Consider the following 13,063-nt stretch of genomic DNA (forward strand, 5'->3'; position numbering starts at 1 on the left):
GCAGAGAAATGAGGGAGTAGCCAGGGGGAATGTGGCTACTGAGAAAGTATTTTTAAAGATAAAAGAGAAAGAAAAAAAAAGAGAAAAAAAGATAGATACTAAAGCATATCTCTGGAATGCAGTATCCTAATGGATCCAGTAGAAAGGGAGAAATTGACAGTGCTGGAGGGAAGGGGAAGAACTGCTGTAGCCATGCCCTTGACTAAGCAAAATGGGATGCAGTCCTCCAGAGTACAAGTAGACAGGTTGGCCTTAGATAGAAGTGTTGACAGCTAATTCTTCAGTAGCAACAGAAGAAAAGGTAGAGTGTATAGATATGGATGCACATGGTGGGTAGTAGGAGCTCGTGGGAGTTATCTTTGTTTACAGTTCTCAGAAAATAGAAAGCAAAATTACCACCTGACAGTGAGGATAGGAGAACACTTCTTGGAAGATTGAGGAGACACGATAAGTTGTAGTACTAGTTCCTAGGAAAGGAGAGAACACACGGACTAGAAAATTGTAGTGGGATTGTCGGGCAGCTCAGAGGGCCTGCTTTAAGTGAATGGGCATTAATTTCAAGTGAGACCAATCAGCACGGCCGTTTGTTTTCCTCCAGCCTGTTCTGTTGGGCAAGCACAGGCATGAGCAGAGTTGGCAGAGAGAGAGATCACCAGAGTTGAGGTTTGCCAGGTGTGTAGGACTAAGAGAGTGCAGGCTAGGAGTAGAGGATTGTGTAGAGAGTGATATAACAACGGACCGCGGAATCTAAACCGGGTAAAGAAGAAAAGGAAACACCTGAGGTAGATAAGAAAAAGTAGTAGGCTCCAAAATTGTCATTCCCAATCGACGAAGAATTTAGAGTACTAGAAGGAATGAGTGGGAAGGAGAGGAGGTCATGGTTGAAGAATGGGACGCTTGAAATTGGGATTATGTCGTGGACGCAATTAGGGTAAAGATAAGGTCACAGTATAACAAAGAGAGTGGACAGCCGAGGTAGGGTAGAGGGCATGACTGTGGAATAACAAGTCAGGGGACTGAGAGGGCAGGATATTGAAAGGATCATATCTGGTATTGAAGTCACCAGATTCATGAAAAAAGTAGTGTCCTCAGGAGTAATAACGAGCCAAAACAGTTTCAAGCCATGAGGGCGAATGACGCGGAGGCAGGTATGTGGTGGTCTGCAGACAACTGCAGCAGGGAGTGGCGAGTATGACAGTCAGATAGAATTGGATCAAAGGCTGTTCTGGCCGTGATGGATTAACAGGAACTGGATTTATCCTTCCATCTTAAACAACTAAAAACAGAAAAATCAAAGTATACGAAACAGTGGTTTTCAGACATTGGACAAAAGGTAGAGGTCAGTGATCCTTAAGATTACTTCTCCCAGAGATCTGTAGTTCAAACAGAGCCCCACAGTTTTCCCAAGTCGAGGAGACAGTTGAGAAGTCTTAAGAGGCCACCATAGCTAGAATTCTTAGAGTAGAGTACCAGAGAGGAAAAGGGTTCACAGAGAGAGAGTTCTAGATCTGCAGGGAGTTCCTCTTGAGTCTTCAGCTGGACACTGATTAGCAGTTACACATGAAGAAACTACTTAAGTCTGAGAAAAGGCCTACAAAAAAGGAACAGGCAGAAAAATTCTCGCAGTTCACATAAGGCTGGGAATTGTTCACATTCCCAATAGCCAGAATGGGAAAACCTCATAATACATAGGAAGTTTGGTTGAATACTCAGAAGGGTGTTGCCTCGGCAGTAAAGACAAACAAGAGCTGTAAACTAAAGGCTTCTCTGGTTCCACCTAGTAAAGCTTAAAAGTACTGCTTGAACAGATTAAAAATAACTGTATCCCAGAACATTGTTCAAAAATATTTAAAGGAGTTGAAAAAAAAATCCATCACCCAACAAAATTCAGAATTCCTGACATCTAAATCAGAAATTACCAAACGTGCAAAGAAGGAGGAAAATACAACACATAAAGAGGAGAAAAAGCAATCAGTAGAACAGACCAAGAAATATTACAGATGATAGAATTAATAGACAGGGACATCGACGCAGCTGCTGTGAATAAACATACTACATATATTCAAGAAGACAGAACAAAGCATGTTAAGGAGAGACATGGAAGACATAAAAAGTCCAACATTAAATTTCTGGAGATGAAAATGTAATCTGTGTCTGAGACCAAAAAAGTACACTGGACAGGATTTAAGAGCAGATTAGACATTGTAGAAGAAAAGATTAGCAAACTTGAAGATGTAGTAATAAATACTATCCGAAGTGGAACATAGGAAAAAACCCCAAAAAACCACAGGTATCAGGGAGCAGGACAGTTTTAAGTGACCTAATATACATATTAGAGTCCCAGATGAGAAGAGATTGGTAAAGGGAGAGGGCATGGATTGAGATAAAATGGGGAGGAAAAATTGAAGAAATAATGGCAGAAAAATTTCCACATTTGATGATATCCATAAACCCAGAAATCTAAGAAATTCAAGAGTCCAGTTTGAGGAAACAGCATGAAGAAAAAAACCACACCAAGCAAATCTCAGCGTGCCTAACACTACAGCAAGGCACCTCGTAATCATAGTGCTTAAACCAGAGGAAATCAAAGCATAGAGAGAAGCCTGGGAGCTTTAGTGGGGAGGGAGTAACAATGATCTGGAAGGGGCTGGGGAAGCACTGTCCTCAGGGAAGAGGTTTCAGAGTAGTAAAAAGGTGAAGACGGTGAAGAGCTTGAAAATATAGGGATTCTACTGATCCGCTGATTCTGAGCGCTCCAGGAGTCACAGTGGAAAGATCTGGGGAGTTGAGGCGCTGGCAGAGATGAGGTCGGATTTGGGTATGCATGAAGCCCTGTTGGGACGAGGATGACCTGTGAATCTTGGGTCTCTTGTGACCAGTGTGAACAGGAAAAGCAGGCATGATGTGGTTAGTCCTCCTGGTGTCCAAGGCAGATCGGGGTGGCGAGGCCAGGCTGTAGCTGTTCAGGGTAGGGACAGGTGGTCTTGCCAGGCGCAAGCAGAGCTTCACTCCAGCTGATGGAAGTGTGGGGCCTGGGAAGGGTGGTTTTAGCAGATCAAACTCATTTCCATGCATCTACTACACATAGTTTGTGTGGTGGGGTGTTTTTTTACTTTTGGTTTTTTTTTTTTTTGCCATCATGTTTTTAGGCACCGATTGTGGAGACTCTCTTCCTGTACCCAATAGGTTCCTGGCATAAGGAGTTATCTCATCCATTGGAAGGGGGCTTCCTGCAGAGTCTGGATGCCATATTTGAGTAGAATTTATTTTTATTTTCAATCATGTTTGGTTTTCTGAAATTATTCCCGTACCTTTCATCAGATGGTTTTTGCACTCACATCCTAGTACTGTAATCACTTGGGATCTATTTATATGAAGGTCCTAGATGTCTCATAAGCATATTTTGCTGGGGTCCTCATACCTCTCCTTCCCAAAGTCAGTTGTTATCTTTTTGATTACACGGAACTGCAGAGCCCTGCCTTGTCAAGATCCAAATGAGATCAAGAAAGCATTCTATTCAAAACTGAGCAGCAGCTGAGGTGGATTAAGTAATACTTGGCAACAATTAAAAGTAAGCAAGCCACAAGTTGTACCTGCAAGGTTGCTTTATAATAATCAGCTTTTCACAACTTCTTTATTCTTAAAAGTTTATATTAGCTGTTGTATTGTCATATGTTTGATAAAAGTCATAATTGAGTAAAAAAGTGTGCTAGCTTTCAGCAGTTGTAGTAGGAAACCTAGTTATTTGGACCGTAGGGCCATAAACAGGGTCCCACTGCCCACTTGGTGGCTGTTTACCTTAATTACAAACCAAATATTAGAAAAAAATAAACATCATGTTGAATGTAAGCCTTATAGTCCCAAATCTATAAAATTTTATCTCATAGGGCACCCAGTATAACCTTATAAGAGCAACGTTTTGCAAGTTTAGGATATTTATGACCATGAATGTTCTTTTTATTAATTACACTCTATTTCCTGTGGCTATAATGTGGTTTTAAAATCTGTGTTCTGTTAGTAGACACAGTAAATGAGCAGTATGTATGCATTACTTGTTCCTGAGAAGCACAGTTTTCTACCGGATTACTTCTGCCAAATTACATTAATCATATTCAGATCATATAAAGCTCAGTTCATATCACAAATTACCCTCAATGTAGCGTGTGTGTGCCTGATCTGAATCTCAAGTTTATTTTTCTTGCTGTGTTTAATCTGCATAATTATAGTTTTGTTGACTTCCAATTTCCTTCAAGCAGAGAAGCCCTTTGAAAACCAAACATTTAACCGTCTCCCCTTGCCAAAATAAAGAAAGATCTGAAACAAAAAAAAGAAAATTTGCATTAAATAGTTTAAGTCTATTCACTGTGAAATGGTTTCAAGGAGGTGCTGAGTTTGGGAAAAATTGTAAGAAATGTTGCCACCTTTGCCACATACTCAGTGTAAGCCACCTCTGTGACTGCTACAAGCAGTAAGGCAGCATTGACTTAGTAATAGAAAAATGCAGCATTCCAACAGTACGAAGATGTAGTCCTGTTATATTATTCTGCCATAGAGAGACTATTGTGTCTAGTTTTGGTTACCTTGGTTTTTTTCACATTCTATTTTAAAAATTTTAAAACATCGTTATTGGAGTATAATTGCTTTACAATGGTGTGTTAGTTTCTGCTTTATAACAAAGTGAATCAGCTATACATATACATACATCCCCATATCCCTTCCCTCTTGCGTCTCCCTCCACCCTCCCTATCCCACCCCGCTAGGTGGACACAAAGCACGAAGCTGATCTCCCTGTGCCATGTGGCTGCTTCCCACTAGCTATCTATTTTACATGTGGTTACCTTGTTTTTATATTTTATATTCTCTTTTGCCCTGTTATCCATGTAACCGACCATTGGTGCATATTTTCAAAATAATTGATTGTATTTGGAATACAAAGGGAAAAGCTATCTGATCCGCATTATCTAAAACCCTAAACCATGCTTTTTTTTTTAACAGCATCATTCTATAAGTTGAAAGCCATCCAATGAATCAAGAAAAATTAAAAGACTATTATTGTATTAATAATCAGAGGGTTCTAATGGACCATCTCCTAAGACCCTGTAACAAACTTGTTCTCATTATAAGATAAAAGAAGTAATCGGCCACTTGTCATTTTTTGAGAAAATTTAAAGCATTCTATCATCTTAAAAAACTTTTCAGGGGCAGTTTAGAATTTTTTTATTAACAGCTTGCATTCGAAAATTAGAAATTTTATATTTGAGATATAAAACTAAAATACCTTGTCTTTTAAAATTATTTTCTGTATTTTTTATTGTTATATCTGAGCAAAGCATTCTAGCTATTCATTTTGAAAAACCGGAGCTAATAGAACTTTTTCCTCTATCCTCGATGTGATCATTCAAGTTTTCTATTAAAGTTAGAATCATTTCATTTTCAGCATGAGAGGGTTTCTTTCCCCATATTGGGAGTTGTAGAGAAAAGCTGTATTAGAATATAATACCAGTATGACTGAGTAAAAAGTCTTTGTTCTTAACATGGACTTACTTGAAAAGAAAATAGAAAATAATCCAGATATTTTTGTTTCCTTTTAGGTCTTCGGATAACTGTGCTTCTGACATCTTTCCTTATGGTTTTGGGAACTGGTCTAAGATGCATACCTATATCAGACTTAGTGCTTAAAAGAAGGTAAATCATATAAATAACTTAAAATTTTTTCTCCACGTTTTTCTCTTTTGTTATGAGTATATTATATATGTTTAGTTATAAGCTGTTAGTAAACAGTTCCATTTTTTAGATCAGTAGAGGGTCATATTTATAGTAGCATTTTTTTTCCTGACATGATTAATTCAGTGGGCATTTATTAGTTGTCATGTGGAAGACACTATACTAGTTGTTGTGTAAATAAATAGAGAACAAGTTAATCTTCACACTATCTGGGAGCTATAACCATGGGAAAATAATAGTATAACATAAGGAAGAAGAATGTAGTTAATGCCATAGGAGATTTATAAAATTGCCCCAAGAGACTAAGGTAAGTTTTGGCTGAGGATCTCAAAAGGAAGGGCTCATGAAGAAGGTGATAATTAAAGTAAGCATTGAAGGATAAGTAGAATTTTGATAACTATAGTTAGGGGAATGATATTCCAGGGTAGAGGAGCAACAGAAACAAAGGCACAGAGGCAGGTAAGCACAGGCCTCTTCCAGGATGGGTAGGTAGCTTCATTTCTGTACAGCAGCATTTCTGTACCTGGGATCCATGGATTTATTCTCAGGGGCTGCAGGGTATATGAAGATTTAAAAAATTTTGTTTTCCTTTTGGTTATAATATTAAAAGATTTTTTAACCAATAATAATCTGTAATTAAAAGACATTTTTATTAACCAGGATGTCAGTTTCCTAGTGTTTATCTAACTGGGATCCTTGGATTTGACCTTAAGAGCCATTGAGAACATTTTTCCCCTTAAAAAGGAGCATAAATTACTCACGTTTGGGAGACACTGGTGTACAGAATAAGACATAAGAATAGAATATGAAGAGATGAGTTTAGAAAAGGGTATCTTGAATGTGAAGGATATTGATGCCATCCTGTAGAACTGTAGTTTCTCACTGGACAGTTGGGAGCCACTTAGGTTCTTAATCTGAGCAGCAATAGGATCAGATGTATATGAGGTAAACTATTGATTTGAAGTCTGTAGGATTGATTACAGAGGGTTGAGAGTGCCAGCAGGAGGCCTGAAAAGATGCAGTGAGAGCCCAAGCTGGAGTCATTGTTTTGTTTTATTTCTTTATTCATTTATTAGTTCATTTATTCGACAAAATTCACTGAGCTCCTCCTGTGTGCCAAGCTCTCTTCTGCACATGGGGAATATAGCAGAAAACACAATAGAAAAATCTGTACCTCGTGGAGTTTACATTCCAGTTGGGGAGACTGGCAATAAACTAGATAAATAAGTTAAATATATAGTATGTGCTATGGAAAGAAAAATAAAATAGGAAAGAAGGATTTGAAATGTCAGTGGAAGGATGGTGAAATTTCAGAAAGAATGGGCAAAAAAGCTCTTACTGGGAAGATACGTTTTGGGGAGAAAGCTTGAAGGAATGAATGGACAATGCATTATGTAAGGGACAAGCATTTCAGGCAGAGAGAAGAGCAAGTATAAAGGGTGGGAAGGGAAGAGCACACCTGGCAGGGAGGCTGGTGGGGCTGGAGCCGCTGAACCAGACTTCATGGGAAGAGTGGTAGGAAATTAGACTAGCGCAGCTATGGGTGGTGGCGGGAGTGTGAGACCAGGTCCTTCAAGACCTCGTAAGGGGGCTTCCCTGGTGGCGCAGTGGTTGAGAGTCCGCCTGCCGATGCAGGGGACATGGGTTCGTGCCCCGGGCAGGGAAGATCCCACATGCCGCGGAGCAGCTGGGCCTGTGAGCCATGGCCGTTGAGCCTGCGCGTCGGGAGCCTGTGCTCCGCAACAGGAGAGGCCACAACAGTGAGAGGCCTGCGTACCGCAAAAAAAAAAAAAAAGACCTCATAAGGACTTCACCTTTTTCTGAGCTAGGAAATCATTAGCAGCTTTGAGCTGAGGACCATGGTCACAGGCTACTTTATTGAGAATAGACTGATGTTGAAGGTCTAGGGCAAGAGTGAGGAGACCAGGTAGGGAACCAGTAAAATAAACCAGGTGAGAGATGATGGTGGCTTGAGCCATAGTTATGGCCGTGGTGGTGGTGAGAAGTGGTCAAATTCTGATTATATTTTGAAGGATTTGCCAGTGGATTGAATAAAGGGAATAAGAGAAAGTGAGGAGTCCAGAATGACTCCCTTGCCCTGGGAAGTTGTAGGAATGGAAAGGATAGCACAGATGCGAGAGAGAACATGAGAGAAAGATATCAGAGGTGATATGATTGAGGTTGCACTCTGGAGACTCTGAAATTGTTGATTCCATTAACAGAGACATGGGGCACAGGAGGAGGAAGGAATGGATTTTAGGTATAAGATGTTGGCTTTCATTTGGAACAGAATTTTTCACTTCAAAATAGATGCTGTTCCTTTTCAAATTTTCAAAATACGTTATCTTTCCAGAAAATTTGGAGTACATGTGTTTCATATTTTAAAAGGCAGATAGCAGAATCATTTGGGTTCCTGTGGAACATTGGTCTTCATTTCCTATCCTTCTGAGTGAGGTTTTAACAGATGAGTTTCATTGTGTTTGAGATGTTCTTAATTTTTCAAATATCCAGTTTTTTTAAAGCATCTACAGTCTTTAAGTACAGATTTCAGTGTAAGCTTAAATTCAACGATGAGTTCCTTAAAAATGCCTACTGGTATTTTTATTAGTTTTTCTTCTGTTTGTGCCATCCATTCTATTGCTTCTCTCTAATCTTATATCCCTTCATATTCTTTTCAGATATAAAATTATAGGAATAATAAAGAGTTGACTCTGTTGGTAGAGAAAATGGTATGAAAAATAGAGCTCATAAAGAAATGTAAACAAAGATAGGAAAGGAAAGAAAGAGAAATAAAATAAAGAGTTACAAGAGGGCTTCCCTGGTGGCGCAGTGGTTGAGAGTCCGCCTGCCGATGCAGGGGACATGGGTTCGTGCCCTGGTCCGGGAAGATCCCACATGCCGCAGAGTGGCTGGGCCTGTGAGCCATGGCCGCTGAGCCTGCGTGTCCGGAGCCTGTGCTCCGCAACGGGAGAGACCACAACAGTGAGAGGCCCGCGTACCGCAAAAAAAAAAAAAAAGAGAGATTGAACCTTTCATAAAAAGGAAGTAGAAGTTGAATTTTCTGTCTTTGTGCCTTCACCTATAAGGAATGTTAAGATATTATCCCCTTGAAATGAGACTTCACTTTATGTCCATACATTATTTCTTTAGAGCAGTATTATTAACAATGCATATGCAGCTATTAAAATGAAAATGCTGCAATTAGAATGCGTATTTTCACTAGTAGTTTCAATAGATCACCACTTTTAAGCTTCAGTCTCCATGACACTGAAGAGGAAGGGATAGAGACCTTTAGTAGGCATTTGGCTAGCACTGAAACAAGTATTTAGCGATCTTTTTCTGTGCCCTGTTCCACTTGGAGCTTTTTGAGCTTCTGACCCAGCCTTCTGAACAGTGTCCCTGCACCCTTTACTTCCTGTATTTTATCTTCTATGAGTCTTAAAGACATGAGAGTAGCAGCTTTCTGACAAGCCCTTTCCTCAATACACCTATTATTACCACCTTCCTAACTGTGGTCTACCTCTTCATAGTATCAATATTTCTTTCATCTGCAGAGTACCAATGAAAATTCAAGAAAAATTATTTTACCACTTTTATTAACATCACAAATAAATAAAGAACTTAGAATAATGAACTATAAAGCATGTTTTCTATGATTGGGAAGCAAATCATACCAAAAACATTACAGGTGGCATTGCTCTATCGCACCAGATGGCATTACTTTATAGTGTGAAATACGATATAGCATGCCCAGTAAACAATTTACAAACTTCTAGAAGGTGAACTTATAGTAGGTCATATCTGCTTTTAATCATAGGGTTATCCAGTGATTCTCATAATATTATCTTTCAATTCAGTATAATTTTCATTAATATTAACAATAGATTACTAACATGTGTTAGATAGTTAAATAGTATGGTTCTAGTAAACACAGATTTTCTAGAAATACACTCCATTGTGAAATGCTTTGTAGCTGGCAATATTAAATTTAAAATGACCATACTAGAAAAGACGAATTGTTTAGTAAATGGTTTTATGATAATCGCTCAGCTATCTGAAAAAAAAAAATGAAGAGCCCTAAATCTCTGCCTTACCACTTAATTCCAATTGGATCAAGCATTTAAATATAAAAAATGAACCATAGAAGTATTAGAAAATGAGACTCGTTTTTAATAATCTTAAAATGGGGAAGACCTTCCAACTAAGACACAAATCCCAGAAGCCATAGAAAAGCTTAATACTTTTGACTACATAAAAATGTAGAATATCTGCATGATTAAATACATTATAAAACAAAGTCAAAAGGCAAGTTAAAAACTGTGAAATGTTTGCAACAATAAGACAAATGGATAATTTCCTTAGTTGAAAAGAACTCTGTTAAATCAATAAGAAAAATAGCAAGTCAGTAGGAAAATGGGTAATAGATATGAGCAAATAATTACAGAAATTGAAATACAAATCTTAAGATGCTCAACCACTTCATCATAATTAAAGAAATGAGGGCTTCCCTGGTGGCACAGTGGTTAAGAATCCGCCTGCCAACGCAGGGGAAACGGGTTCGAGCCCTGGTCCAGGAAGATCCCACATGCCACCGAGCAACTAAGCCCATGTGCCACAACTACTGAGCCTGCGCTCTAGAGCCTGCAGTCTAGAGCCCGCGAGCTGCAACTACTGAAGCCCGTGCACCTAGAGCCGGTGCTCTGCAACAAGAGAAGCCACCACAGCGAGAAGCCTGTGCACCGCAACTAGAGAAAAGCCTGCACACAGCAACGAAGACCCAACGCAGCCCAAAATAAGTAAATAAATAAATAATTTTTTTTTAAAGGCAAACCATTTTAAAAAATAATTAAAGAAATGAAAATTAAAAGAGCAATTATATGTTGTTTATTGGCAAAGATGAAAAAGTATGATAATGTGCTGTGTTGCCCGGGGTATAGGGAACTATAGGCATTGCTGATGTGCAAGCAATTTGGGGCATCCTATTTAGAGGGCATTTTTGCAGTATTTATCAAATTCAAAATGCACATGTCCTTTAACCCAATACTTGTCATTCTAGAAAATTAGCCCACATATAAAGCTCTACCAGTTTGTAAGGAAAATCACATTTGTGTGGCTTTGCCTGTAATAGCAAAAGGCTGGATGCAACCCAAATGTCTTCCACAAAGGACTAGTGATGGTGAAGTATATAGTGGAATAGTATGTAGCTGTGAAAAGGAGGTGAAAGTTCTATAAATGCTGATTTGGAAATATCTCCAAGATATATCATTGAGTTTTATAAAAGACAAAGTTTTTAATGTTATGTTTAATATATTCATACTTAGAAAAAAGTGGGAGGGATGTATTTGGTAAGGACTGTTTCTGAAAGAAACCATTACCATTGGTTGTTTCTGAGGAGGAAGCCTGGGAACCTGGAAGTCTGGGGTGGAAAGGAGATTTACTTTTTGTTTTATACTCTTTTCTCTGCTTGAGAATATTTTTACCATGTGAATATATCACCTTTTGGACTGAAAACAGTAGTTAAGAGAAACTAAAATGAACACATCAGATCTTCAATAATGAGAATAAGAGAAGGAAAGGCAAGGAAGGGTTATATGTAAATTTCCCCAGTATAGAAATATAAACCCTTTCATATAAAAATGAACAATTGGTAGATTTAAGAACGAAGACTCTTCTCTGTAAAACACATAGGATTCTGATCAGTGTGTTCTAAAAGTATGGTCCACAGATAAGCTGCTTATTAAAAATACAGATCCCTGGGCCCCACCCCAGTCCTACTCATTTAGTCTTAACAAGCTCCTTTAGTTAATTTTATACTCATTTTAAGTTTGACAACCTGACTGCCCTAGGTGCGTAGCATCCTCACTTTAACTAGTAACTGCATTGTGCTTGCCCATCCTACAGTATAATCACATAATATTTTTAATGTCTTATTTTAAAGCAGATTAAGATTTATCTTCTATTTAATAGTTTTATTTGCAATTTGACTCTTAAAACTCCAGAGGTCAGATTTCATGAATATAGTTCTCCATGATGGTCAGCTAGGATTCAGATAAGAAAGATTGGTAGGAGATTAACTCCTCATAATAAGCATTTAACAGGGGAAAAAGCCAATAGAAGATATGTAAAGTGATCTTTAGAGTTTTGGAAGATGCTTTTTTTCCCTTTTGATTGTCTTTGGAATGTGATTATTTCTGAGACATTTCTTCTAAGGACCTATAATATCATATATGAATTTTTAAATTTACTTTTTTTGTTGTTAAATATCCTATACATATAGAAGAGTACATAAAACATTTATGTACAGTTGAGTGAAATAATCATGAAAAAGACAGCTATGTACCCATCACCCAGGTTAGAAATCCAGAAATCCCCTGAGACCCCCTCCCTGATGTATAACCCTGTCTCTCCTTACTGTACATAATCATAATCACAAATGTTGACAGGATTTTCAGAGTAAACTGAGTTGAAAGTTATGGAGAATATATTCAAAGTCTGTTGCAAATGTCTGTTTATTCTTTTCTTCTGAATAAAGATTTGCCATAGATTTTTTTTTCCTATTCATATGGAAAGGCACAAACAAGTAAAAGATGATTTTATCTGCAACAGAATGATTACAGGAACAAAATAGGCCAGAAGTAGACATTGGTAATAATTTAACATATAATAATAAACACATAAATCAGTAGGGTTACTAAATAAAGCATATTTTATTAAATAGATTTATCTATTATGTGTTTGGGCAAATTGGTTACGTATTAGAAAAAGAAATGTGGATACTTAACCATACAGCATGCATTAAAATATATTCCTGATGGATTGATGAGCTTCATATTTAAAATGAAACAGTGTAAGGGAAAATTAATCTTATCCCTAAAGAGATTGCTTTTCCAAGTATAAAAACAGTGAAAGAAATCATAAGGGAAGCATTTGTAGATTTGACTACATAAACATTTGAACCCTCATGCTTCTAAAAGAAATCATAAAATTAAAATACAAACTAGGAAAAATATGTGTTGCAAATATGATATCTAACTTATAAAATAATATAAAAATATAAGCACTTCTGAAAAGAGAATGGGAAAATGAACATAATAGACATTCTTAACAAATGTTGGTTTGCAGATTTCAGATTTCATTATTTAAATTCATAACTCGGCAGTCAACATTTATTGACAGTCTGTGTATTTGTAAAGCATAGGCTAAGCTGTGTAAAGAGATAAAAAAATACACAAGCTCAATAAATAGAAGTTTATTTTTCTACCAAGAAACAGTCTAAAAGATAGTGGGCTGCTCCAGGCGTGTAGGCAGCTCTGTTCCAGGGACCCAAGTTCCTTTTCTG

At 37.8% G+C, this 13,063-nt stretch overlaps 1 protein-coding gene across 1 annotated transcript in view; it reads left to right on the top strand.

The window, feature by feature from the left end:
* Window positions 1–13,063, top strand: part of SLC49A4 (solute carrier family 49 member 4) — a 99,014-nt gene that overhangs the window by 3,759 nt on the left and 82,192 nt on the right. The window contains exon 2 of the mRNA XM_022567154.3: window positions 5,592–5,685. Within this exon, the coding sequence (XP_022422862.2) occupies window positions 5,592–5,685 (94 nt within the window). The remainder of the gene's footprint in view (window positions 1–5,591; window positions 5,686–13,063) is intronic.

Source organism: Delphinapterus leucas, chromosome 4 (assembly GCF_059928025.1).
Source record: "Delphinapterus leucas isolate spDelLeu-1000000601 "Yukka" chromosome 4, BTC_Dleu_Yukka2, whole genome shotgun sequence".
NCBI classification, from domain to species: domain Eukaryota; kingdom Metazoa; phylum Chordata; class Mammalia; order Artiodactyla; family Monodontidae; genus Delphinapterus; species Delphinapterus leucas.